At 53.5% G+C, this 26,434-nt stretch overlaps 2 protein-coding genes across 26 annotated transcripts in view; one reads left to right on the forward strand and one right to left on the reverse strand.

The window, feature by feature from the left end:
- EYA2 (EYA transcriptional coactivator and phosphatase 2) overlaps positions 1-1,777 on the forward strand; it is a 206,492-nt gene extending 204,715 nt beyond the window's left edge. For both annotated transcript variants that reach the window (XM_037044208.1, XM_037044207.1), the window contains exon 16: positions 1,003-1,777. In XM_037044208.1, the coding sequence (XP_036900103.1) occupies positions 1,003-1,083 (81 nt within the window). In that variant the 3' untranslated portion in view covers positions 1,084-1,777. The remainder of the gene's footprint in view (positions 1-1,002) is intronic.
- Positions 1,778-8,931: 7,154 nt separating this feature from the next.
- Positions 8,932-26,434, reverse strand: part of ZMYND8 (zinc finger MYND-type containing 8) — a 111,764-nt gene continuing 94,261 nt past the window's right edge. For 22 of the 24 annotated variants that reach the window (XM_037044232.1, XM_037044227.1, XM_037044230.1 and 19 more), the window contains 6 exons: positions 24,050-24,130; positions 22,106-22,184; positions 19,626-19,865; positions 17,244-17,407; positions 16,167-16,233; positions 10,294-10,472 (listed from right to left, as the gene is read on the reverse strand). In XM_037044232.1, the coding sequence (XP_036900127.1) occupies positions 10,333-10,472; positions 16,167-16,233; positions 17,244-17,407; positions 19,626-19,865; positions 22,106-22,184; positions 24,050-24,130 (771 nt within the window). In that variant the 3' untranslated portion in view covers positions 10,294-10,332. Of the gene's footprint in view, positions 10,473-16,166; positions 16,234-17,243; positions 17,408-19,625; positions 19,866-22,105; positions 22,185-24,049; positions 24,131-26,434 lie in introns of all 24 variants that reach the window. The other 2 variants (XM_037044217.1, XM_037044229.1) reach the window with 1 other exon arrangement.

The raw sequence follows: 26,434 nt of genomic DNA on the forward strand, positions 1-26,434 counted from the left end.
TGTTGTTAATATCTCCATTTTAACGCGTCATTTGTCTCCGCCTCTCCACCAGTGATAAATCCCCCTGCGGCCCGGAGCCCTCAGGCCCGGGATGGGGCAGCTGAGGCCTTCCCTCCCTCCCTCCTTTGCTCATTTCCTCCTGGAAAAGTGAATTACACCCTTTCAAGGGGCACAGGATTGGCCGGGGGGGGGGGGGGCAACCAGAACCCACCCCTTGCAGAGAAAGGGAGGCTTGGCCCAGCGGAGGAGAGGGCGGGGGCAGTGGGGACCCCTGGAAGCCATTGAAGAAATGGCATGGGTTGCTCATGATGGACAGTCATCTGCTCTCCCCGAGCAAAAGAGAACGTTCTAAACGTCAAAGGCTGGTTCTGCCGGAACCTGGCAGGCCCAATCTGTAAAAAAAAATAAAAAGAAAAAGAAAGAGAAAGACGTGTTTGTTGAGGACTTCCCTTGACAAACTCACCTTCCCTCCCATCCTTCCTCTTTCCTCCTTCCCTTCCTTCCGTGAATATTTCTTGAGCACCTACTATGTGCCAGGAGTCATGCGATGCAGCATCGACCACAACAGTCCAAGCTCGACCCCTCCCCAGGGCTTTGCGCTTGGCCATCTTCTGCCTCGCCACCTCGTACATGTCTGCATGGTTCCTCCTCCTCATCCTCTGGGGCCTGCTTAAATGTCCCCCCCCTCCGGCTCCCCAGAGAGGCCTTCCCTGACCAAGCTGGCAAAGAACAGACACCCTCCAGGCAGCGCCTTTCTCCGCCCTTCCATTTCCTTTGTAGCACTTCCCGTGAGGTGAAATTATCACATTTGCATCTTGTCTACGAATCGATTATCTGTGGCTCCAATGACGATGCACAGCGTGATGTGCCTCCCAGTTTGGAAACAGCCGGCAGGCGCTGCTGACCGGCGTCGGCGTCTCCTGCGGCTCTAACTATGCAGGTGGGCGGCACCCGGGGGCGGGGGGGCAGGGGTGACTGTGTGCCCTGCGCTCTGTGTTGCAGCACAACATGCCCTTCTGGCGGGTATCCTGCCACGCGGACCTGGAGGCGCTGAGGCACGCCCTGGAGCTGGAGTATTTATAGCAGAACCCACGGAGCCACCGCCTGCCCGCCAAGGTGCGTCCCCCACCCAGGCCCCTCGCCTCCCACCAGATGCTGGACACTGGGTGGGGTCCCTACAGCCAGGAGGACAAGTCTGGTGACCGTCTCCATAGATGTCCTTTCAGTCCAGATGCGGGTCCCGGGACGCAGAGTGCCCAGCCGTGGCTGCGGAGTATTTAACTTCCGGGACAAGGGCTGATGCGGAGTCCAGACTTTTCTACGAGTCTCACGGAACAAAAGCAAGGAAGTGCTGACCTGGGAGAGGGCTGGTGATGAGGAGGGGACAGGCTTCACTTTTTTCTCTTCTTAATTTATGGACTAATCCCATTACTCTGGTATTATGCTCTCACACCTGTGTTGCTAGTTTTCTCAGTCCTTGGTTTGGTTTTGTTTCCAAATGGCATGTGGGGTGGTGCGCAGTTCTGGGCACAGCTCTCCGCTCCAGGCTGTGCTTTGGGGGGACGATCATCTCTGAGCGATCGGCGAGGGAGGCCACTCCGGGCGGTGGGAAGACTCCTGCTTATTTTTGTGTTTAAGAACCTGACCTGGCGTCATGTGGACAAGTGCACGTGCCTTATGCTGCCATCTTGTTTTGTAGGATGAGGGGACTGTGGGGAGGAGGTGGTACTTTGTGACGGAGAAAAGGCATTAAATAAAACCACGTTTACATTTGGAAGTGGGTCAGGTGTTGCTACTTCATTACTGAACTTGCAGCTTCTGAATCTGTTGGTCTTTCCAGAGCCTTTTCAGTTGCAAAGGAATAAAACCCAACTCAAACTTGCTTAAGCCAAAAAAAGAATATTTTCAGAAACTTGAGATATGATGTCTGTATTCAGGCATAGCTGGATCCAGGTGATCAAAAGATTTTTTTTTCCTGTGTGACCCTACTTTCCCTGCAGGTTCTCCCCTGTGTGCAAAGGCTGCTCCGAGAACCTCTTAGCAAAACCCCACTGGCCGAAAGAGCGCATTTCCTGCCCAGGGGATCTGACAAAACCCAGGAGTGTGTCTCCCTGGCCATACCTGAGTCACGGGCTCCATGGAGCTGGATTTGGGGTTTGATCCCTCCTGAACATAAAGCTGGGGAGAGCTTGTCCCCCAAAGGAATAATCAATAGTAAAAGAACCGGGGAAAATGAGGGTTGGGCTGAAAAATGCAAACAAGTTCCATCCCAATGACAAGATTTCTTATTTTCCAGTGGATGAGCCAAGGACCCAAACGATGGGTCAGGGAGGGACACTGGGAGAACTTCTGAGGACATCCTGAGTGTTTCTGCTGCCCATAGAGTTCCAAGCAGAGCCTGGATCCATCTGATTGGATGCTAAATACAAGCATAGGCTCCCCACTCTCTCCCCATTGATGAAATTCAGGGTTAACAGTTGGCTGGAGGAGCCACATCGGTGGAGATGGGAGATAAGTCCGCAGTTGGAGTCTCGGAGCTGGAATCTCTGACGGCTACAGAACCACTGCCAAGGGCAAGAGAGACGCTGGACTCTGAGCTCTGTGGGGGCAGGTTCTGTCGGTTTCATCTCTGTACCCCCAGAATCAAGCACAGAGCGACCTGTTGAGAATCAGTCTGCAGAGCGGACACCAACATGAGTTGGAGTCCTGTTACTGACGAGATGGGAGGAAGGGTGGAAGGATCATTGGAATCGTAGTCAGACGGACACTGGGGCAGATGGATGAATGGTGGTTAAATGGGTGGGTGGGTGGTTAGGATGATGGATGGTGGAGAACCGGAAGGTAAATGGCTCAGTCATGGGAGGGTGGGTGGATAAATGGTGGATAACTATGTCAGGATGAGCAGATAGATGGTTTTATATAGAGGGATTATGGGTGGACGATGACTGGACAGGTGACTGAATCGATGACCCAGTGCCTGTGTGATGAGATGGGTGGGTGGGGGGCTGATTGCGCGGTTTTGGAGAGATGGCTGAGTGAGTGGGCGATCGAGTGGACAGATGTCTGGATGGTAGATGGCGCTTGTTTCTAGCCTAGTTTCCCCCAGGTGACACGCTAGCCCTTTCCCTGTGGGCCTTGTGGTGCTGGTGCTGAGGAAGCCAGTCCTGTGAAGCAGGCGACCTCCTTCTTGCCCCTCCCAGGAAGCCTGGCCCTGCAGAGCCACCGTTGCCCAAGCAGGGCCCGGTGGGGACAGCAGTGTGGGCCGGGGACAGCGGGCAGAGAACTGGCAGGTTCGAAGTGGTGGTGCCACAGCCACTCATGCACCCCACCAGGTCAGGCGAGGTCAGCCCCTGACCCCACGCTCTCCTCAACTTGCGGGAGCAGGCAGCCGAGGCCGCCCCGCCCCGTGGAGCAGACATTCCTGTGCAGGGAACTTGCCGGAAAGAGGCAGGTCGACTGTGAGACCCAGACTCCCCCACCCACCAGCCTGGTCCCAGGAGAAGAAAGGTGGAGAGGGCAGCCAGCCAGAGCAGGAAACCAGTGCATGCAGCCCGTCCCCCCACACGCCAGGCACAGGCTGGCCCTCCCGTCCGGGTCCTCCCAGGTCCCCTCCTGGGAACTGCCCTGAGGTCAGGAGGAGAGACAGCTGTGTGACCCTCAGCGGAGAGGCGAGGGGGTAACTTGGAGGCTGAAGTCAGCCAACATCAAAAAGACCAGTTGAAAGGGGTCCTGAGAGGGTCCCTTTGGAAGGGACCACAGCATCTACCCACTGAGACACTCGGGCCCATCAAGTCACCGTGCTTGTCCTGGGGGGATGATGGTGGGGCTTGTTGGCCAACACCGTGACTTTCAGAACACACGGCCACTGTTCTGTCCCTGGCTGCGGTGGGAAGGAGGCCTGCGGGAGGGGGGAAGGTGCGCTGCGTGGTGACTGGGGCAGTGCTGGGGCCTCTGAGGAGGTGATGGCCAAGTTCAGACCTGGATGATGAGAAAAGCCAGAGAAAGGCGCGGGAGGTACGGAGTTTCCAGGTGAGCAAGAGGGAAAAAAAGGGGGCTGGGCCAGGTCTGGTTGGACCCTTTCGGTCATGGAGTTTGGACTTTATTGGAGTAGAGATTTTATTCTGAATCCAACAAAGAGACACCAGAGGGTTTTAAGCAGGAGAGCGGCCTGACGTGATTGACATTTTAAAAATCCACCCGGCCGCTGTGGGGGGGAATGGCTTGGAGTGGGAAGGGTCGAGGCAGGAGGTCCAGTCACGAGATTCTCCATGAACTTGAGATTTTTCTAGCTTTATTTTGTAAACTACACACAGTTTATTGCACAAAGCACAAGTATGCATCTCGATGTGTTTTTACCTGTGATTACACCAAGGAAGACAGAAGACATTTCCGGGTCCCCCCAAAGCTCCCTCTGGGCCCTTCCCAGCCTCTGCCCACAGTCGGCCCCAATCCTGATTTCCGTCACCAGCCTGGCCTGATCTAGTTCATATACACGGACCCAGACAAAATGCTCCCCTTCGTACCTGGAGCCGTTCACTCGCCATGCTCTTGAGTCACCTCCAGGTGGCTACGTGGACCTGCGGCACTCCGTTCTGGGTAGAGAGTCTGAGTGGAGAAGCGAGCTCAGCGCAGGCGGAGCTGTGCTCTCCATGGACCACCAGAGGGCAGTGTGACCCCCGCAGCCGCCTGAGCTACCCTGAAGGGATTCCCACAGCTTCTCCTTCAGGCCCTACCCAGGTTTCAGTGGTAAATTGGCTTGTTGAGGCCACTCAGAAATCCCAGTAATGAGCAGTGCCTGTGCAGGGAGGAGACATGCTCTTCCCCAGACTCTCTTACAGCCAGAGTAGGGAGCAATTAAGGGCCCGCCCATCAGCTGCATGCCCAGAGGCTATATTAGGTACTGAGCTAAGTGGGGAGAAAGGTGGCTGGCTGGGCACAGGGCAACCAGCCTTCACGGGTGACCAGAGCAGAGCGGTGCAGGGCAGCCCCAGAAGCTGATGCATCTGCCCCTGGAGTCAGCAGCACCACCCCCAGCCCCAGCCCCAGCCTCAGCCCCAGCCTCAGCCCCAGCCTCAGCCCCAACCCACACTGTTGACAGCCCTATCATGTGGCTTCCTTGGTCTTCCTTGTGACTCTGTAAATACTCATAACATGTCGATCAGATCCCATCAGGGAAGCAGCCAGCTCTGGCCCAGGAGTTTGGGGTAAATAATTTATGATGGACCTTATACAGTGGTGGAAGGAGCTGGGGAGGTCAAGGTCAGAAAATGGGCATTGGGAGTCAACAATCAGGCAGCCTGAGAAGCGGTGAGGCATGTCCAGCCACCCGAGTGAGTCTGCAGAGGGGCACTGGTGAGAAGTCAATGTGGAACCATTGCCTCTGCAGCCAAGCACCCACAGGTGAGCCAGGTGCTGATGTCCAGGGGTCAAGGCGACCTGGATGCAGCACAAAGGACAGCGAGGACGGGGTGGAGCGGGCAGGCACGTCAGCAGCTGTCTGTTGCCACACCTGGCCACAGTGGCCTTGCTAGAGAAGAGACTGCTGTTTCCTTCCCACCTTCAAAAATCTCACACAAGTTGCTCTTTTGGTCAATTTTAACTCAGAACCACTCGTGGCAAAGGATTCTGGGAAATGTAGTTCTAGCCTCGTCGAACTGACCCAGTACAGAGTACACATTTCTGCTCTACCTGGCTGCTCTCTACACCCGACCTGACTGACAGAAACTCTGGACAGTTCTGCAGTAGGTGCTGTCAAGGTCTTTGTCAGCTCTTTTGTTTGGACGATTTCCCACCTTGGGAGTCTGTATCAGAAACAGGAAGAATCTCACATTTCTAGCCTCCCTCTAGCCTGCAGTGAGAATGTAAGCATGTGACCTGAGCTCAACCAGTCAGACCCAGATGGTACCCAGGTTCAGCCGATCAAATATACCCAGGTACTTAGATTTAGTCAATCAGCCAGTCAAATACATCCAGGTACTTAAGACTCAGTCAATCAGACACACCCACGTGCAGCCTAGGCTTAGCCAACCTAGATATACCCATCTCATGCCACCTCAACCCAGGCCTTTCTCCCTCTGAGCTCCCAGCCTCACCCCCACCCAAAGCCCTCCATTCTGGCCTCACTGGCCTGCCGTCTCTTCTGAAAAGATGCCAGGTCCCCGCCTCAGGCCTTTCACACTTGCTCTACCTTCTACCTGGGATGTTCTTCCAACCAGGTCAGTAGCTCTCGGTTCTGGCCGCCTGGGAGGAGCTTCACCAAAGGACAGCTGCCCAAGCCCCAGAGAGACCGATGTCATTCTTCAGGGCTGGGGTGGCACCTGGGCATCATGGGTTTGTTTCACATCTCCCCAGGGGCTTCTCGAGTTCCTCCAGAGTTTAGAACCGCTGCCCGGGACATCACAGCTCCGTCCCCACTCCCTTCAGGTTTTTGCTCACAGCGCAGCTTCTCAGATGGGCCCTCGTAATCACATCTACCTCCCTGCTTACCCTGCTTGAGTACCTTCAACGCGTCTGTCCCACCCAGATGGCATTATATGCACATTTGTCGGCTTCCCAGTGAGAGTGTCTGATGGGTAAGGGCAGAAGCCGCACCGGTTTTATTCAGTGCTTGGCTCACAGACTGCTACCAAGTCAGTCCCCTGAATAAACGAACGACTTTGGCCCAGCTTCTCCCGGTCCGGCTCCGTATCCGGAGCTGCAGTTCCGCACAGCGGCCACCAGGTGGCAGGAATGCCTGATTGCATTCAAGGTCACCCCTAGACCGTACTGCCTGGCTGTCGCTAAGAGGAGGGAGCAAGGACTACGGCAGGCGCCATGGTGCCCTCCCTCCTTTCCTCATTCCTAGATTCAGACACCCTGGGCCTCTGAAAACGTTCGACCCAGACTGAAGTCAGAGGAAGGGGGCCTCGCAGCCCCGTCTGGATCATCCAAGCCTCTCATCTGGCCCCTCATTGGCCCTCCCGTGCAGCCACCTGGCATGCGTTCCCGGAACCCCCTCACACACGACTGGCACTGGAGCGCAGGTCTGTCCTGCCACTGTGACAATCTGCATACCCATCCGCGGGGGTCTGTGACAGGCATTGTCCTCTTCCATATTTCAGGGCCGCGGTGGGCAGGTACCAACAAGGGAACTACAGCCCAGGCTTTAGGTCACGTGACAAAGGGGACAGAACAGAAGCGTGGGTATCAAATGCTGCCTCAAATGTTGCCATGTATGCATAGAAACGGGGAGAGCACGTCCTCTGCACTGCTGTGTAAACACCAAGCCTGCAGGGTGTGCAGGGAGGGGACCGAGTTGGCTGGGAGGGACCAAACACGAAGCCCTCTTTTCACAGTTGAGGCATATGTATGGCTGCATCACCTAGTGAGATTAATTAGTAAACGTGAAATGCACATTTTTTAAAAAGTAACAGTTTCTCAACCACTGATAAGCCGCTTCTTCCTGGGAAGTCCTTTCTCCTAGGGGGCACTGCAGCGGGAAGGGCGGAGGTTGTGTGGGGTTCAAGGGACATAGCAGTAAACACAGTCAACTCTGCTCAGGAGTAAGAGGCTGAGACAGAGGATGGAAGACAACCTGGAGAATGAGGTGCCAGACAGGGAGAGGTGCGCCAGGCCCAGGGACGAGCAGAAGGCCTAGCTCGTTAGGGCTGAGAGAGGATGGTGGGGCGACTGTGCCTCCCTCTTGCAGCCCGGGGAGCCTCTTCCCCTCAAACGGACCGTGCTCCCTCCTCCGTGGCCTTCAGGTTAAGGTGAGGACTACAGGGAGGGTGTGCGCATGCACCCAATAAAAGGAAACTAAACTTTCTAACTTAAAAAATGGCGAACACCCTATCTATCAGAAAGAGCGGTTCAAAAGGAGTCCTGTTGGAATCTTGCATTAGCTCAGTTGCCTTGAACCAGTCACTTACTGGGCCTCTTTCTACAAGGGCCAGCAGGGGGTCACGCAGAGTGGTGCGAACAGCCCTTTTGGGTTTGGCCATGGACCAAGGGCCAAGGGCCAAGGGGAAAACCTCGCCCCCTCCCGCCCCGCCCTGGGAGCACACTAGGGCAGCGGACACAGCTGGCACCCTCCCTGCCTTGCTCGCTCCTCCAGGCCACACGGGCCTCCTGGCTGTTCATCATGCCCGTCAAGTCCACACATGCCCCCAAGCCCTTTGCACCGGCCACTCCCTCTGTCCGGCATGCCCCCCACCTTATCTTCCCACAGCCAGCTCTCCAATCAGGTTTCAGGTCAAATGTCCCCTCAAACATCCCCTTCTTGTACTAGACTTTTCAGGGTGAGCACCTCGTAAGTGTCTAATCGCCACATCACATGGGAAACTATTGTCTGTAACAACTGTAACTGAAAACCATTTATTTCTAAATCACCGCTTCACTCTAGCAAACGGCCTGAGGGCCAAAGGCAGCCCATCCCCTGCTTTCATACCACCTATGAGCTGTGAATAGTGTTCCTATTTTTAAGTGGTTGAAAAAAATCAAAATAATGTGACCCATAAAGTGAAATGAGTGGGGAGTGCCTGGCAGGACTGCCCACAAAGAATGAGCTCAGGCCCCCATATTTCCCAGGGAAAGACAATTTTCTCCTTCCCCACTGTTTTTCTGAGACTGGCCCAGGATTTCCTTTATTTCACATCTCTGTTAAAAAATTTCAAGGAACTAGACCAGGGGGGCCTCAGGTATACCATGCCCACACTCTGTGCAGGCGCCCTTGACCTCTTATGGCTCGGCCTCCTGCGTCCGGCCCTGCGCACCTGACTGTGGCCGTGCCGACCAAGTGGAAGACGGCACGTTTGGGATGACCAAGCCATTTTTCCAAAACAGTTTAATTTAAAAAAGGTGAAGAATGTGAAAAACTTGGGGGGAGGGGAGCAACCCAAAAGCGCATCCCGTGAGAGTCCACGGGCTCAGCCGCAAAGAAACACCGTCATCAAAAAAGATATTTAAGTTTAATACAAATTTTATACAAAGAAAATGTGAAAAAATACTTCCATATGCTAAAAGCAATTATGCTTCACAAATAAGGCCAGCTAGGCTATTTTTTGTGGGGTTTTTTTTTTGACAACTGCAATTCACAAATGTTCTTTCTCTCCTGTTTTCTTCTAATACTCTTTTTTTATTTCTTCTCTAAGGTGGGTAACTGGCTGGACACTGTACAGTTCGCATCCTCTTATCGACAATGAAGAGAAAGTAAAACGAGACTAAAATGTACAACAAAATGTACTGGAATGATATCGTACAATTAATTTTCTCATATACATACATTGCCTTCTGCTTTGTTCAATGCTTTTAAGTTTTACACGACATACAAAATGGAACTACAGTTCACGTAGTGTGACCGACAGCATGGCGGGTGTTTTCTCTCACACTGCCTTGGTTTCATGCGTACATAAAAATGTAAAATTCCATCATATAAATACTACAGACATGCTTCATCCCAGACTCAAATGTCCTCCGCGTGCACCTTGTCTCCGAGTCCTCGCTTCCGAGAAGCGCCGTGTGTCTCTTCCTACGTGTGAGTGTATCGAAAGGAACCACAATGCAAAGAAAGGACTTCTCCATTTCAGACCCTCATGACGCAAAATGTCCCGTGTTCTCTTCTGCCATTGAGCTGAGTGGGGCTCGTTTCTGTTTCTCTTCTGTAAACAAGGACATTAGGGTTTTCCCTTTTAGGAGTAGAGTCATCATTTAAATCCTATAAAATAAACTAGCTTCTCCGCGTGCCCTTCAGGTCCAGACAGCTTGCATCTGATAACCTAGCAACGTAGTAGCTGAAAGCGGCCAACGGCTTGACTTGATGTGCCCACGACAGCACAGAGTCTGCGCGGAAACTCATGATCCCGCTGTGCCCCGTTCCAAACATTTGAATGGAGACAGCTCACGTTCCCCTGGGCGACAGACACCCCCAGGCCCAGTCCCCACAGCACGGTGTGACAGATGGGCTGATGGACCACCCCCTTCTCCAACACCAAAACATTCCTTTTGTTGTTGGGGTTTTGTTTTTTTTTCGTTACTTTTCTTTTTTTTTTTTATAAGTTAAAGTCAATACAAATATAAAAAGGGGAAGGTACTCTAGGTGTGGTGACATCCACAAATTGTACATTATTTACATCTAAAGCATCGGTCGCGGGTGGCTGGACCAGTCCTCAGTCGAAGCTAATGCCGGATGTGATGTAGTGTAGGCGTCACCCCCGGGGAAAGGCCGAGTCCCCGTGCTGGGAATCCTCCAGCCTGCAGAGGGTGGTTCTGCCTCATGTTTCTTGGCTGTTTCCTGTTTTCCTGGGGTCTGGTTTTTTTTTCCTCCGTGGGGCGGATGGCTTGTGGCGCAACTTGTCCCTAGTCCCAGAAGGCGTCCAGCCGAGACTCTTTCGGGATGAGACTCTTCGTGCTGCTGCTGGCGTTGAGCTCAGCACGCGACGAGCCTCGCTTCTCATCGCTGCCGCTCCAGCAGCCGGGCTTGCTGCTCCGGGAATGGTCTGGGGGGGAAGCAACAGAGAGGGGCAATCAGCATCCCGGCCCCTGCCATCCCGCTGGAAGCCACCACCCCTCTCCTCCCACGCAACCCTGATGGGCAGATTCTGCCACCACGGGGTCCCTGACACTGGCGGAGCTGACGAGCACAAAGGCGGGTCAACTCATTTTCCTTGGGACTGAACACCAGCTGGTTGGAAAAATACCTCGGTGTCATGCTCACAGAGACTAAAGATCGGTGAGGAAGTGGCCACAGAGGCATTTCTGGTGTGGTTCCTGTAACTTTGCATCTTTATGATGTCAATGACACCAAGCACCCTTGGGTGCTTTTCCCGACCTTGGGCACGGGAAAAAGGCACCAAAACTTGGCATCGGATCTGCTTATTTATATCAACAAAGTTTCTTTCATCAATGTATAGGCAACTTGAAAAACAGGCTTACATCAAACCAACCAAAGGAGCAGATGATAAGAAGGAATGTGGACCAGATCGGTCAAGTCCAGCCAAGAACACGGACCGCCCCACCCCCGCCAGCCCTCAGTCCCCAGTAAGGACAGTGAGGGTCACCAAAGGATGCAGAGGCAGAATGAGACCCAAGAGAGTGTCCGAGACCACAGGACGCCCCTGAAGGCCGAGTAAGCAAAGTGGCAGACCCGTCACCGGCCTGGCCTGCAAGTGTCCTGGGCACCTGACTCCGAGAGACCTACCAGCACCTCTCAGAGCCCAGAGTCTCTGAGATCATTTACCAGGTTCAGACAGAGTGGGACAAAACTCTTGAACGTTTCCTGAGGCAGGTGACACTGATGGATGGAAAGAACCCAACTGTCAAGTTTAGAGACCGAATCAGAGTGAGTGAGGAAGAGCCACATCATTGTCAGGGGTGTCCAACCACTTGGCATCTCTGGGCCACACATTACATCCATTGCGACACAGAATCACAAGAAACCTCATAACGTTTCAAGTAAATTTATAATTTTCTGTTGGGTCTCATTCACAGCCATCCTGGGTCGTGTGCAGCCCTCAGGCCTCGGGTTGGACACCCTGGACTAGGGCATGACACTGCTTATGGCCTGTTGAGTTGTAACCAGAACAGTGACCAGAACAAGGACCCCCCAAGGCTGGAGTCCCTCAGGAGAGACACTTTTGTCGCTTGCATCAATGGCCAACAGGGGGCAATATTCTGCAGAGCTCGGGTCAAGGGCTGGCTCTTTCTCCTTTTTACTTTTTTTTCCAATTAATTTACATTCAGTATTATTTGTATTAGTTTCAGATGTTCAGCTTGGTGGTTAGACAATCACGTATTTTCCACAGTGCTCCCCCCGCCCCCGATATTTCCAGTACCCACCTGGCACCATGCACCGTTATTACAATGCCACTGACTATGTATTCCCTCTGCCGTACTTTTTATCCCCGGGAAGATTTTGTAACCGCCACTCTGTAGTTCTCAAGGGCCGACCCCACCTTACCAATCCTCAGTCTACTCTTCTTAGCATTCTGCCCCATTCCTGACACCCGCCCCTCTCGTTCTTCTGGAAGGTCTCCGAGAGCCGAAGTTGGTCATCACCACACGTGAGAAAATCCTACAACCGAGCAGCCGAGACACAGCACCCGTGGGGGCTAGCTCCTCACACAGACAGGACACAGGGCGCCGGCTGGCGTGGACGATCACTGCCCATCTAGGAGCCTTTAGCGAGAATGCCCCTCAGGAAGCCAAACCACACGCTGTGGTGGTTTTGACGGCCGCCAGGGGCCCGGCTAAGAGGACACGCGAGCCAAAGCGAGACCCGTCACTCAAAAGAACACCCACAAAGGAGCACACGCTCGCACCACGGGCCTTCCGCATGGCGGGAGGAACCCCTGGCAGCCTCCGCAAGACACAGCCATGCTTACACCTGGGCAGGATGGGCAGGGTGCACCCCGCAGGCTGAGGCAGCAGGGACACAGGCAGGCTGAAGAGACAGCCCGGGCACCTTGGAGTCCACCAGAAATCAACCCCGCACAGGCCCGGGGCCTCGCTCCCCCGGGTCATTAACGGGCTGCTGCTCATAGCACCTGCCTCGTTCCCGTCACCAGGCTCTAACTTAACGCGTTCACAGGGCTGTTGAGCTTTTCAGACACGCGTATTAAACCACAGGCGGGGTCCCTGGACACAGCACGGCCTCCCGGGCGGAAATAAGGTGTACGAGGCATACAGGCAGCTCTGCAAACCGCAGGTCCTCAACATTTTGAAAGCAAACTCCTCAGAACCCCTGGCGGCCAAGAGCCTAAGTCCGCCAGGGACACAGAGGTGCCAGAACCCACAGGAAGGAGGGAGGACGAGTAGTAACTAACCCACGGCCAAGGGCAGGCACAGAATGGGGAGGCGGGCTCAGGAAGGAGCCACATCCTCAGCTGCAACGGGCGGTGGGGCACCAACAAATACCATGGGACACTGAAGAGTCACAAATTACGGACATGAAGGGGGTCTCCATAAAACAACCAGTAACACTGACAAGTTTGTTAGGAACTAGCTGAAGACACAACCGAAGGGGGAAAAAACAGGAACTCCCGGAAAGAGCAAGACCGCTCGAGAACAGGAAGTAAATCCCAGCCCAGGAACTCTGCCACACACGGGCAGAGCCGCGGCCCACAGCCTCCAGCGACAGTCACAGAACAGTGTGCATGTTCTCCACCTCGGTGAAGGGAAGTCCTAGGGGACAAGGTAGGGCAGGGCAGGGCCAGTGAGGGAGAGATGGGCCACCAGGGGGACCACACAGCACACAAAATAGTGACCCCAGTAGCTTGGGACAAAGTGCGAGACGTCCTACATGACCCCAACTCTCGTCTCTTAAAAGCTGAAAATCAATGAGCAATTTCTAAGGATAAAGCCCAGAAACAGAAGCACAGGGAAGACCATGATTTACCAATACGAGGTTAAGTATTAAACATCGCACACGGCAGGCAGTGAGGCTGGGCCCAGGCACTGAATTTCCCGTCTGCTTTTATTTCCTCTAACTTTGCACGTGTGATGCTTTATTCGAATCTTTCAACTGAAGGACCAGCCCCAGGCCCAGGCCCACCCCGAGGAAGCTCATCCCCCGACGAACCCTTTCTCCCTTCCAACTGGACTCTTCCTTTTCCCGCCCTAGTCCCGGGAGCCTGGAAAGACCTCAGAAACCCCGGTGTCTCCCAGAGCCCGCTCTCCTCCAGGAGTGTCCCTCTGCCTGTCACCAACACCAAGAGCTAGCAGAGGTTAAGCTAGAGTCCGAGAATCCCAAGGGGAACTGTCCACCGTGTTCACCGCTAAACCCCCAGAGTGCTGGCCCCAGAGACACTCAGCACACTCTTGTTGAACCCTCTGCAGAAAGACGGTGCCAGGCACCCTCCAGGAAGCCACAGAATCGGGGGCCTTTCTCTCTCCCTCCCTCCCCTTTTCTGCCACCCCACTCCAGTCAACAGATTCTTGGGGACCATGTTCTTCCCCCAATCCACTTGGTACCAAATCCCGAGCCTCGACTGGGGCGCCTTGCCTCCTCTCTCTTCCACGTGTTACTTAGTTCATGTTCTCATTTTAACCTGCAGTAAAGCAGAACCTTCCTTTCCAGCCCCTTGGACTCCCGCGTGCTGTGGGTCATAGGCAGCCACCTGCGGCCCAAATCCAGCCCAATGCCTGTGTTTCCAAATGCCGGCCGTTCCCCTGGAGCCCGGCCACACAACGCTCATGCGCGTTCTCCACGTCTGCTTTCACCCCACGTCTGCTTTCACCCCACAAGGGCAGTCAGGCAGCTGTGACACCCAGCCCATGTAGCCCACCAACCTTCACGTCTTTACCACGTGGCCCTTCACAGTGTGCCGACCCCTGGGCCAGGTGACACCTCCTTCACTTCCAAAATGGAACACAACACAGCTCCCAACCGTGTCGCTGTCTACAGTCCTGCTTATGCCAGCAGACGCCACTCACCACCAGGGCACCCGGCGCCTTCCCAGTGCCCTGCCATCCCTCTGCTTTGCAGCACCACGCCCTCCACAGCGCCCCCTATCTGAAAGTGCATCTCCAACTGGGGCTTTTCTCATACCACCCATGCGATTCCGACACCTCCACAACCCTCCTAATATATTACTTAGTTCAAGATTTTATTTTAGACTCATCATTAAACTTAAATAAAACAGAAGCTTTTCTAGCACCACCTAAAGCGGGAAAAATCACGAATACTTGCCCATGTGTAGAACGCAATGCTACGAATAATCATAGTGAAAAGCAAACTGTAGTATTAAATTTGTCAGCGGGTACCCTGCTGCTCAGGTCTAGTCTGCTCTCTCTCTCTGTTAAAAACGAGAAAATATCAGCCCTGGCTGGTGTAGCTCAGTGGACTGAGCACGGGCCTGTGAAGCAAAGCGTTGCCGGTTCGATTCCCAGTCAGGGCACATGCCTGGGTTGCAGGCCAGGTCCCCAGGAGGGGATACATGAGAGGCAACCACACATGGATGTTTCTCTCCCCACTTTCTCCTTCCCTTCCCCTCGCTCTAAAAATCAATAAATAAAATATTTTTTAAAAGGAGAAAATATCAAAGAAACGCAAAACACTGCTCAGCAGCAAGCTGCACCTGTGCTCAGATTCAGCCAGGAACTGAGGAGGAAGTGGGAAGGCAGTTACACTTTCCACAGGTGGCTCGACGGCAGTCAATGCCAAGGTCCTATTTTCCCTAAACTCAGTCCAGGCCATTCCCCCATCTGAACACCCCGACTCGGCCTCTTCGGGAGATCCCCAGCCACACTCACAGTGCACACCACTGCTTCCTCCAGGCGTTTACTATGCAAACGTGAAACAAAAATTGTTGAATTATCCACCAGAAAGAAACCGGATCTTAAAGCTGGAAAACCTTGAAGTAAGCAGAATTGTCCTCCATGAAGGCACCGTCTCCGAACCCTTCTGGGAAGGCCCCAAACAGGTTGAGAAGGGTGCAGGGGAAAGACCCTCCGGGCTAGAAAGGAGAACGGCTCAAACTCACAGAAAAGAAAATCCAAAATTTAGTCTCATAAAATCTCAGATGAAGCCTACCAGGTTATCTAGTCCCCGAGAGGAAAGGTTTTTTACAGGAAGATCATCTGCCTAGAACTTTCCTTCATCTTCGTCAAGACTCAAGTGCCCTCGTGTACCAAACGCGGGCGCTGACACATCGGGAACCAAGCTTCACTGGGTTCTGTTCCCTGCGGTCACTCCCCTGGAGAGGGACAGCTGCCCGACCCGAAAGCACGTCTTGTACCCCAGCCCAGGTCGGCAACAGAACCCCTGTCCAGACGGAGTTTTATGTGGTTCCCCAACAAATAATAAACAAACACAGCAGGTCCTCAATGTCGTTTCACTGACATTGATGAGACGCCACAGGAACCCACAGGAACTGAGCTCGTTTATATCAATTAGCCCACGGCAGCGCAGCTTTCGTTACACGTCGTCTCCCTTCAAGTTGCACAAGCTATCGACGGCATGGAGTGAGGACTTGGTGTGCAGGTCGGTGCCGGTCAGTCGAGAGGGGGGTCTGACGGCTGCCTCGCCCAGCCACTCCCTCACCCCCACTGACCCGCCCCGGGCACCCCCAAGGACGCCTAAGGATCCACAACAGTGTGAAAACCATTAACCCTTCCAGTTCTCTCCGAGAAAACGGCTTCCCCTCTGCCCGTGCGGAATGACAGCACCATTCACCCACCAGGGGGCAACGTACCAGAGCCTTGGTTGGAGCCTAAGAGAATGGAGGAGGGCGTCTCCCTGGAGCCAGAAAGGTCGAGGGTCTAGAAATACAAAGAGAGAGAGATGGACTCAAGGCACTGGGGCTGATGTAGCCCCCAGGGAGCCCAGGGGTCCTTGGGGGTGCTCAGTTCTGCCCCCAAGGCGCCTTCAAGCCCTCTGCCCGGCGAGCGCAGGCAGGGAGGTCAGGGTGGCCGGGGCGGCCCTCTACCTACGCCCCGTCTCCAGACGGCTGGAGCGCAGCCCTGGGGCGGCCCCTTCCTCAGCCCTGCAGCCTCAGCTGCCAGAACGCTCACCGTTTCCTCAACTTCCCTCCCTGACCTGCCAATCCTTCAGAGTTTTGCCGTATCCAAAGAGGAAGTGTATTGCTCCAAAATTGTATGGGTGCTCTTCTACGTCACATTCACCTCTAACTAGGCAATGATACCAGTGACATCGAAGGGCTCTGACTGATGGGACCGGGACTGTTCCCCCTGCATGCGAACTGAAGTAAATACATGAGGACTGAAGAGGTGAGAAAGCATCGGTGTGCAGCCCGATCATGTTCACAGACAACACATCCCACACACTGGGACACTGAGAGAGGCAACTCCCCCTGTCCAGCACGGGAGCCACTGGTCACCTGCGGCGGCCAAGGTCAGAACGCAGTTAAAAATCCAGGTCCGAGGTCACACTAGCCTCAGTCCGCGTGCTCACACAGTGCCGTGGCTAGTGGCTACCGCGCTGGGCAGAGCAGATACAGAACACACCCATCGTCACAGAAGGACCTACTCGGCAACGCTGGTCTAGAGCCCCAGAGTCGCCAGAGAGCAGCTGTCACGTCACACGCATGTCAACGGGGCCTCCGAATTCCTCTCGCCCTGCCCACGTGCCCACCGGTGAAAAGGCGACCTGCTGAAACCCGCTAACGCTCGACCCCACCTGCAGTGTGACTGCCCCACCTCGACAGACAAATCTAGGCGACTTTGAGGGGTGGCAGACATGGGGACAGGTTCTGAGACTCTGCCTGGCCCAAAGGATCCGTGTCCCTGGCCAGCGACGTGTGGATACTCACCGAGCCACCATCCTTGCTTTTCTCGGCAGAGGTCTCCTTGTCTTTCGAGGTGCTGGCTGTTTCTGGGGCGGCTGCCTGCGTGCTGGAGGAGGTCCCCTGGGACGACGACTTGCTTAGTGTTTCTGTGTTCACCTCGGCGTCTGCTTCCTGCTGAGGGGCGGTAGCTGGGGGCCAAGGGGAGAGAAGCCACGCATGAGACGAGGGCAGTGGCTTCGGGACCTGTGGGGACCCCAGCGACACCTGGGGCTATGCCACAGCCCAGCACACTGGGGCCCAGCCACACGAGCTGTGCCAGAGGCAGCAGCAGCTTCTCAGGCCCGGCCAACCAGGTGGCCAGACCTCCAGTCTCCTGGAAGCTGCATCCAGACCTCGTGTGAAAATACGTCCATCGTTACAGTAACTCATGCTTTGCTAAACTCTTCCGGAGACGAAAGCATATTCATACAATAAACGAAGACCAAAACCAGGAGCCAGCGACTGCTCACCCGGAACGGCAACCCTCATAAACTCCAGGTGTCGACCTACGTCAGCCCCATAGAACTGCTTCCTTGCGAGCCCCAGGGAAACCCACGGGAAACTCGGCATGACGTCAGAGGCACGGGGCCTCGGGAGGTGGAGGGCACTAGACAAGCAGGGCACATGAGAGGCGTTTCGGAAGGATGGACACCGTGACGCCGCACAGAAAGGACAGCCGAAGCAGGTTCTGGCCATCTCGTAACAGTGAAACGGGGACAGCAGACACCTTCCAGAACTCAGGGGACCTCAGCTGTCCCACTGGAAGAGACTTAAACTCACTATAAAGAAGACATCTCCCACCCAGGCTGGTGTAGCTCAGTGGATTGAGCACGGGCCTGCAAACCAAAGGATTGCGGTTCGATTCCCAGTCAGGGCACATGCCTGGGTTGCAGGCCAGTTCCCAGCAGGGGCTGCACGAGCAGCAATCACACATTGATGTTTCTCTCCCGCTCTCCTTCCCTTCCCCTCTAAAGATAAATAAATAAAAATTTAAAAAAGACATCTCCCTACCTAAGGCAGGTTCAAGGACACAGCTCACAGCTGCCTTTTTAAAACTACCAGAACATAAGGGCAGGATGGAGCGGGAGTCAGCAACCCAGTGCCCCGTTTTTGTAAATGAAACTGAACGGAAACATGGCCACCCCTGCCATGAACTTCGTGTCTATGCGACAGCAGAGCCGAGCAATTTCAACAGACCCCGAGGCCCTTGGACCCTCGAAGACTTACTTCTCCTTCTCGCACTGGATCCTTTTGACATCGCCTTGGGAAATTTTGCCACACACGTCACCTTGTCACATTATCCATGTTACTTTTATTTAAATCAAGTCTTTAAATGGAGACTTTTACTTCTAACCACATAAAGCTAGTATTATTGGCCATAACTAAAAGCTGGCTGTAACCATTATTTTTAGGGTACTACAAATGAATTCTAGATGGATAGTGTCTCCTGGCCAGAGACCTGCTTGCTCCAGGTTAGAGATTTCCAAGAATGGATTCGTTCCACACCAAGACTGTTCTTCACATCAGAACTGGGAATCCTAACTATGTAAAGCCCTGAGGCCAGGATTGCCTAAAATGCAGGTTTTCTCCACTTCGGTGCCACTGACACATCAGGCCAGGTCACCCCCAGTGTGGGCACTATAAGGGGTTCGGCAGCACCCCCAGCCTCTACCTACCCTCCAGGTGCCAATAGCACACCCCTCTGTTATAACCCCGGCACATATCTACAGTCATTGCCAATTTCTTGGGGGACGGGACATGAAGATGACCCCCAGCTGAGAACCACTGCAACTCACATGGGTCTGAAGTCACCTGGGCTGCCACGGCAAACCCCACATTTGTGGCAAACAACACGAAGGTTCGAGACACCTGCACCCTGAGCCTCTGCTACATGTGGCATGCATGCTGCTGTGTGTGTGTACAAGACACACTATATGTGTGTGCACGTGTGCAAGGGAGAGTAGCAAGGGGCTGGGCAAGCTGCCCCCGCTGTGTCAACACCCCCCACCCCCACCCCCGCTGCAGCCAGGCAGGGCCGCTNCAGTCATTGCCAATTTCTTGGGGGACGGGACATGAAGATGACCCCCAGCTGAGAACCACTGCAACTCACATGGGTCTGAAGTCACCTGGGCTGCCACGGCAAACCCCACATTTGTGGCAAACAACACGAAGGTTCGAGACACCTGCACCCTGAGCCTCCGCTACATGTGGCATGCATGCTGCTGTGTGTGTGTACAAGACACACTATATGTGTGTGCATATGTGCAAGGGAGAGTAGCAAGGGGCTGGGCAAGCTGCCCCCGCTGTGTCAACACCCCCCACCCCCACCCCCACTGCAGCCAGGCAGGGCCGCTCTGCGTGCCGTACCTGACTGGGTACAGGACTTCATGTGCTCGGGCCAGTGGGCCTGCTGGCAGGGGTAGTCACAGTAGCTGGTGTTCCAGCAGCAGTAGAAAATGGCCTCCTTCTTGCAGTTGGCACACCACTGCTTCTTCTTGGTCTCATCCACCGCCTGCTGCTTCTCCAGCTCCAGCTGCTTCTTCACCTCGGCGATCAGCCGGTCCCGCTCCTGCTCCAGGCTCTGCCGCATCTCCGCCATGGTCAGCTCTGCCGGGAGTGGGGAGGACACTGGCCTCAGCACCTGTCCCTGGGCCCAACCCGGGCGTGGGGCTGTTCGGACCACGTCAGAGGTGAACCCCAGCTCGGGGATGCCCCGGCTGTGTAACCCCACCCCCCTCCAAGCCCCGATGTCTTCATCTGTAAAATGGGCACCTGACCGGGCGGCCGAGTTAGCCATGACCTTAGTGGAACAACAGCCCCACAGTGGTTCTGGGGGGCCTTCCAATACACCCTCCAACGAGGGCCCCTAAACTCCCTTTGAATTTTACCATGAGTACAAGCCTTTTCGTCTATCGCATATTTACCGGCACTTCCTATATGCACTTTATAAATATTCACTCATTTAACCAGTGTACCAATTCCAGGAGGCAAGCACTACTATAATACCTTTTCCACGGGCCAGGAAACTGGGACACACAGCTAACAATTAGGGCACAGCTGGGACTAGAACTCAGGCTCTCCGTTCAATCTGCCCGGTGGCAATGAGGAAACCCGCCGGACAGGGTGCTGTGGCTGAACATCATGTTAACAGGGTATCGAACTGCTCGGTCTGCTGAGAGTCCTCTTAATTTTACTTCAAACTATTTAAGTCCATTTGCAATTCTCCGGGGAGCGACCTGCACACTCAAATAAATGCTTCCTCAATTCCTTAAAATCCTCTTTCTGAAATTAAAACAGAATGACCTTTCCAAAACAGAGCCGTCAGGAAAATTAATCCCTTGTAGAGAAGACAACCCCCAGACTCCTTCCCTCCGCTCACGACTGCCTTTAACCAGGGGCCGGCTCGGGTCGGCCCACCGGTGGTGTTTATCCAAATGTTCAGTCACTATTTAAAACTGGAGAGCCTTTGCATAAAAATTTGTTTAACTTGACTAGGAAAAAAGAAGCATCATCATCCGAATAAACTTCCCGAATGGCAACAAGCTACTGAGTGGGGCATCATGCCCCTCTGGGTGCCTTCACAAGGATTTGAATCTGCAAGGCGTGAGTTTCCCTGTTCATCAGCGGTGAGCAGCTATGCACGGCCAGGTGGGCCTCCCCAACCAGGAGAGCCTACGGCTTCCCGCATTCGGACGCTGCGGCTGCTGTTACGTGAGGGTCTGACACCTGCTCTACGTTTGGGGAAAAAACCTTCGACAGTATTCACACAGAATGGTAGAATGGTAGGAGGCGAAACAGCAGTCAGTCCAAAGCAGCTTTGTCTACGGGGGGGGGGGGGGGGGGGGGNGGGGGGGGGGTGGGCATGGAGTACTCCAGGCTTAGAGGCAACACCCAGCTCTCCTTGGTTAAGGGGGGGAAGTCTAGATTTGAATCATGGCTCTGTGATTTTACACAACTTCCTTAACATGCCTGTGCCTCTCAGTCTCGCCTAAGAACTGGGATAGCAAAGCCCTTGATCCTAAGAGTTTCCGGAAGAATTAAATTGGTTGCCTCATGAACAACTACTTAAAACGAATCCTGGCACAAAGTAAAGGGGTTCATAAGGAGGAGCTGCTAGTACTGTTGTTACTGTTACTTCGAGGCTCAGGTGGGTGTTTTGCAGAGAAGAGAGGAGGAGGTACAGTGGTTCCTCAGTGCTCGTCGCTGATTCGTTCCGGAACTCGTGACGAGTGCCGAAGCCGACAAGTACCGAGCAAGCATCTTCTCTTGCGGGTGGGCAGTGCTGTGACTCATACAAGTTCTAGCAAGCGCAACAAAACCCAAGCAAAGGCCAAGTGCCGAAACATTGTTTCTCGTCAAAATGTGACGAGTGCAGGGTCTGACGAGCTCAGCAGCCGATGAGTACCAGGTACGACTGTGCTTTAAAACCTGCCCCTGGCCCTGGCTGGTGTAGCTCAGTGGATTGAGCGCGGGCCTGCGAACCACAGGATCGCAGTTCGATTCCCAATCAGGGCACATGACTGAGTTGCAGGCCAGTTCCCGGCAGGGGACTCATGAGAGGCAACCATACATTGATATTTCTCTCCCTCTCTCCTTCCCTTCCCCTCTAAAGATAAATAAATAAAATATTTAAAAAACAAAAAAACCCTGCCCCTATACCTGGCTCCTCTGGGCTGGACTCCCCAAGAGTCCGTGGCCTCCCCAGGAGTGGCCCTGACCCCCGCAGGAGTGGCCCTGACCCCCTCGTCCACATATGACCGCATTCACACGTGGGCCCGACTCGGGAGGTACAGAGGCGGCCGCAGCCCACGCCCGCCCAGTGTGCGCACTGGCCCGCCGGGCCTCACCCAGGTTGTGCTTCATCTCGGAGAGCTCTTGCTGGTGCAGCCACTGCAGCTTCTCTATCTCGATCCTCAGCCTGCGGATCTGCAACCGAAGAGTTGGAGTCGGGCCTGAAAGGCAGGTCTGGGTGCCGGTCACCCAGAAGCCCGGCCTCTCACTGGCTGCGAGGGATTGAAAGCTTAGGTAAAGAAATAATGATAGAAAACTTCCCTAACTGGGTGAAAGAGACAGACGTACCACTCCAGGAAGCTCAGAGGGTCCCAGACAAGATAAACCCAAAGAGGTCCAAGCTAGCATACATCATAATTTAAATGCAAAAGCCCCCAAAAGAAAGAGAGAATCTTAAAAGGAGCAAAAGAAAAGCAACTGGTTACCTACAAAGGAGTTCCCGTGAGACTGTCAGCTGATTTCTCAAATAGAAACGTTGCAGGGAAGGAGAGACTGGCAAGAAATACTCAAAAGCATGAGAAGCAGGGGCCCACAGCCAAGATTACTCTACCCAGCAAAGCTACCATTTAGAATCAAAGGGCAGGTAAAGAAAGGAAAAAAAAAGGGGGCAGGTAAAGAGCTGAAGGAGTCCATCACCACCAAACCCGTATGAAATGTTACATTTCATGTTACATTTCATTTACATGAAATGTTAAAGGGCCTTCTTTAAGGAGAAGGAAAAAAAAGTCAAAACAATACTGTTCATATTAACAATAAAATGATAATAAATACATGTCTGAAAACAACTGAATCTAAAAAACAAAATCAACAAACAAGCAGAACAGAAACAGACTCACAGATACAGAGAACATTCTGTCAGTTGGCGGGTGGGAGAATGAGTGAAAAAGGTGAAGAGATTACGAAATACAAATTGGCCCTGGCTGGTGTGGCTCAGTGGATTGAGCACAGGCCTGCGAACCAAACAACCAAGGTTCGATTCCCAGTCAGGGCACATGCCTGGGTTGCAGGCCAGTCCCCAGCAGGGGGTGCACAAGAGGCAACCATACATTGATATTTCTCTCTCTCTCTCCTTCCTTTCCCCTCTAAAGATAAACAAAAATCTTTAAAAAAAAAAAGAAATACAAATTGATGGTTACGAAACAGTCACAGGATGTAAAGTAGAGCACAGGGAATATAATCAATAATACTGTAATAACCACATATGGGGTCAGACGGGTACAAGATTTACTGGGATAAACAGTAAGTTACAGCATGTCCAATAACCAGGGTGTACAATCAACTGTAACCGAAAAATAAAAAATGACTACACATTAAAACACAATGAACAACAATGAAGTATTGTTGAGGGGTGAGGAGTGAGGGGGTTTCTCTATAGCAACATTCTCCCCTCTTGCTGGATGTCCCAACATTATCTGAAAGAGCATGGTATTGGCAAAACTATCAAGGCAATCCACTGATTCCTGGTGGAGCCTCTCACACAAGCCCTTCTACTTATACTGCTCTCGGCTGCAGTCTTCTCGGGGGGCCTCCCTGAAGATTCTCTCTGCCTCACCCGAGAGTTAGCCCAGCCCTGCCAGGCCCTCGTCGGTCAGTGGTCCTGCATGTCTCCATCACATAACCGGTGGAGACTCAGGACACAGGTTCTTAGGCGACCAGGGTCACTTGCATAAAAAAAGTCCCACCTTCCAGAGAAGATCAGGGAGCCAGTGTGACATGGAGCAGAAAGACCGAGTTCCCAGTGTCACCCGTATTAACTCAGGCTCTGGTCCAGGCTGTTTTACAAAAAAGGAACTAGTCACACCCAGCAGGGTGTGTCCCCACAGGACAGCAGCCTGCAGGCCCAATGGAGAAACACCCTCCCCAGCAACCCTCGCCGGCCCAGCAAGCCTGGCTCCGGGCCCAGGACCCTGCAGGGATGTTCGGAGACATGTTTTCACGGGCCGCCCCGCAGCACCCACGAAACACTAGTAGCAAAAGTGAGTGAACGTGTCCTCTCTGACCTCGGCTATGGTGCTTCCAGTAGTGTTTTTGGAAAGGTCGTTGTATATTTCTGTCATCGTTCCTTTTATGGCGTCCATCATCTGAAAGACAGAAAGAGAAACAATTCAGGTGCTCGCTGCCCCGAGGCTTTTCTAGACGACACACGTCTAAACCCTACCTGTGTAAAGCAGCGGGTCTCTACTGGGAGCTCACGGTGGGGCAGTGGGGACGGGGCAGGGGGTTGCTACTGACACCTACTGGGTAGAAGCCAGCAATGCCCTGAACACCTAGGGTGCACAGAATGGCCCCCGCAACAAAGAATTACCCCATCCAAAATGTCACAAGTACCGAGTCAGAGAAACCCTGATACAAACCAGAATAGGGACCACCCACAAGTTCCCTGCCTCATATTCCAGGAAAACTTCACAACCATAAAGCTAGTTTCTCCAGCCACAGGCTAGACTGAAGAGGCTGAACTTGGCCCCCAATTGTGTTTGGAGTGGCCAGCACAGTGCGTTCAAGGGAGAAACTGTTTTGTTGTGTTGCTGCTGTTTTTCAATTCTTTCCCCTTAAAATAAAAACAATCATTTTATCGATACATCACTGGTATCCCTACAATTCACCCGTTTATAGTGCACAATTCAATGGCTCGTAGCATATTCAGAGTTCTGCTTCCATCACCACAATCAATTTCAGGAGCTTTTTATTACCCCGAAGAGACGCTCCAATCCCCCTTAGCTTTCACATGCCCCAGGATCCCCACCGCCCCCCACTCCCGAGATCTGCCAATCCGCTTTCTCCCTGCACGGATCAGCTTAACGCAGACGGCAGGTACATGGAGCTACACAATACGTGGTCCTCCTCCAGACTGGCTTCTTGGATGTAGCACACTGGACTCATGGCTATCTCTGTGCTTCGTGCCTTTTTATGGACCAAAAATATATAATCCACTGTGTGGATGTAGCTAGTGCGTGATTTTATTGCCCGTGAGCAGGGCACTGCCCCTCGTTTCCTTAACTAACTGACCCCCGAAGGTACCAGCCAGTGTGTGGTGGCATCAGCCCAGGTCCACAGCAGACACCCAGGAATCGGACAAGCACTGCGTCTGCAGGACGAAGTTCTCTCCTACCTCCTCCCGTGTGCCAACTGACCCCGCCCCACGTCACACGGGAAAGGGGAGAGGACAGAAGAACATGCGAGGGCTCAGGCCAGGCCGGGCTGCGGCCGAGTCTCCCCAGTTCTGCAGCCTGAAGGCAGGACAAAGAGCATCCTCTCATCCGGTGCCTGAGAGCTGCGCCCAGCTCCACCTCATACCACCCACGTCCTCTCAGAGCCTCCGTGTCCCCACGCAGGAAACGAGGATGATGACAGTGCCCCCTCGCAGGGCGTGCACAGGGTTGAACGAGAAAACCACGCACAGACTGCAACTCAGCACCTGCCACAGACTGGGGGCTCCTCTGATCTTTCAGAAACATAAAAACCCATGTGAGCATGTGGTTATGAAAATGCTGCCAGCCCCCAAAAGAGTAACCCCAACTTCACCCAAAAGTGGGAGGGGGAGACGAATAAAGTATCTGTGGAGATCCCCACTCTGGGGCACCGCCAGGAAAACCTCTGAGCTTTGTGTCTCTGTATATGGGGTCATTCTGTGCGGCGCCCCCTCACCCCGCCGCACCACCATGTCGATTTGAAACGTGAAAATGAAATTGCTTCACATGAAAACTTTAGAAAATGGACGAAATTCAAGACTTATTCCTAACACCACAGTTGCCTTCCAGCCTGAAGAAATCAGGAATCTGTGGACTGGCTTTCACTCTCACTTCCCAATACAGCCGAGAGCTCAGCGTTAACGAAGAGCAAACGCCCTTCTGCCAAAACACACAGGTCTGGGTCTTCGGCTCGGGGTCACCTCGGAGACAGGAAGCTCGTCAGCTCCAAAAAATACGCCACCATGTTCATTTTCTTCACGCCAAAGAACACAGCTACCACAAAGTCCACGCCTCGGTCCTACTCTAGCAGAAGGGGAGGCAGCCGGGACTGGCCGGGCGAGAGCTTGGACCAGACCGAAGGAAGGTGATGTGAGGGTCAATTACAAGCAGAATGAGAGACCATTTAGGCAATTCCAGGCATCTTCTTAAATTAGTAATGAAAAACTGAGTCCCCTTTCAAGTCCCTCGAAACTGCAGACCATAAGTCTCGGTTTGGTGCCACTGTGCCTTCAACACTTCCATGACAATCTCTCCCTTAAACAAAAGGAGTGGACAGGGAACAGTATCTGGTGAGGGCAGACTTCATTTTAGGCCCATTTAAATAAAATGTAATTTAAGTGATAACATGAAGTCAATACCAGTTCAGGTGCAGAAGGAGTAAGGACAAAACTCGAGGATGGCCAAAATAACTGGCAT

Source organism: Sturnira hondurensis, unplaced genomic scaffold, assembly GCF_014824575.4.
Source record: "Sturnira hondurensis isolate 20B ecotype Veracruz unplaced genomic scaffold, ASM1482457v3 Scaffold0004136, whole genome shotgun sequence".
NCBI classification, from domain to species: Eukaryota; Metazoa; Chordata; class Mammalia; order Chiroptera; family Phyllostomidae; genus Sturnira; species Sturnira hondurensis.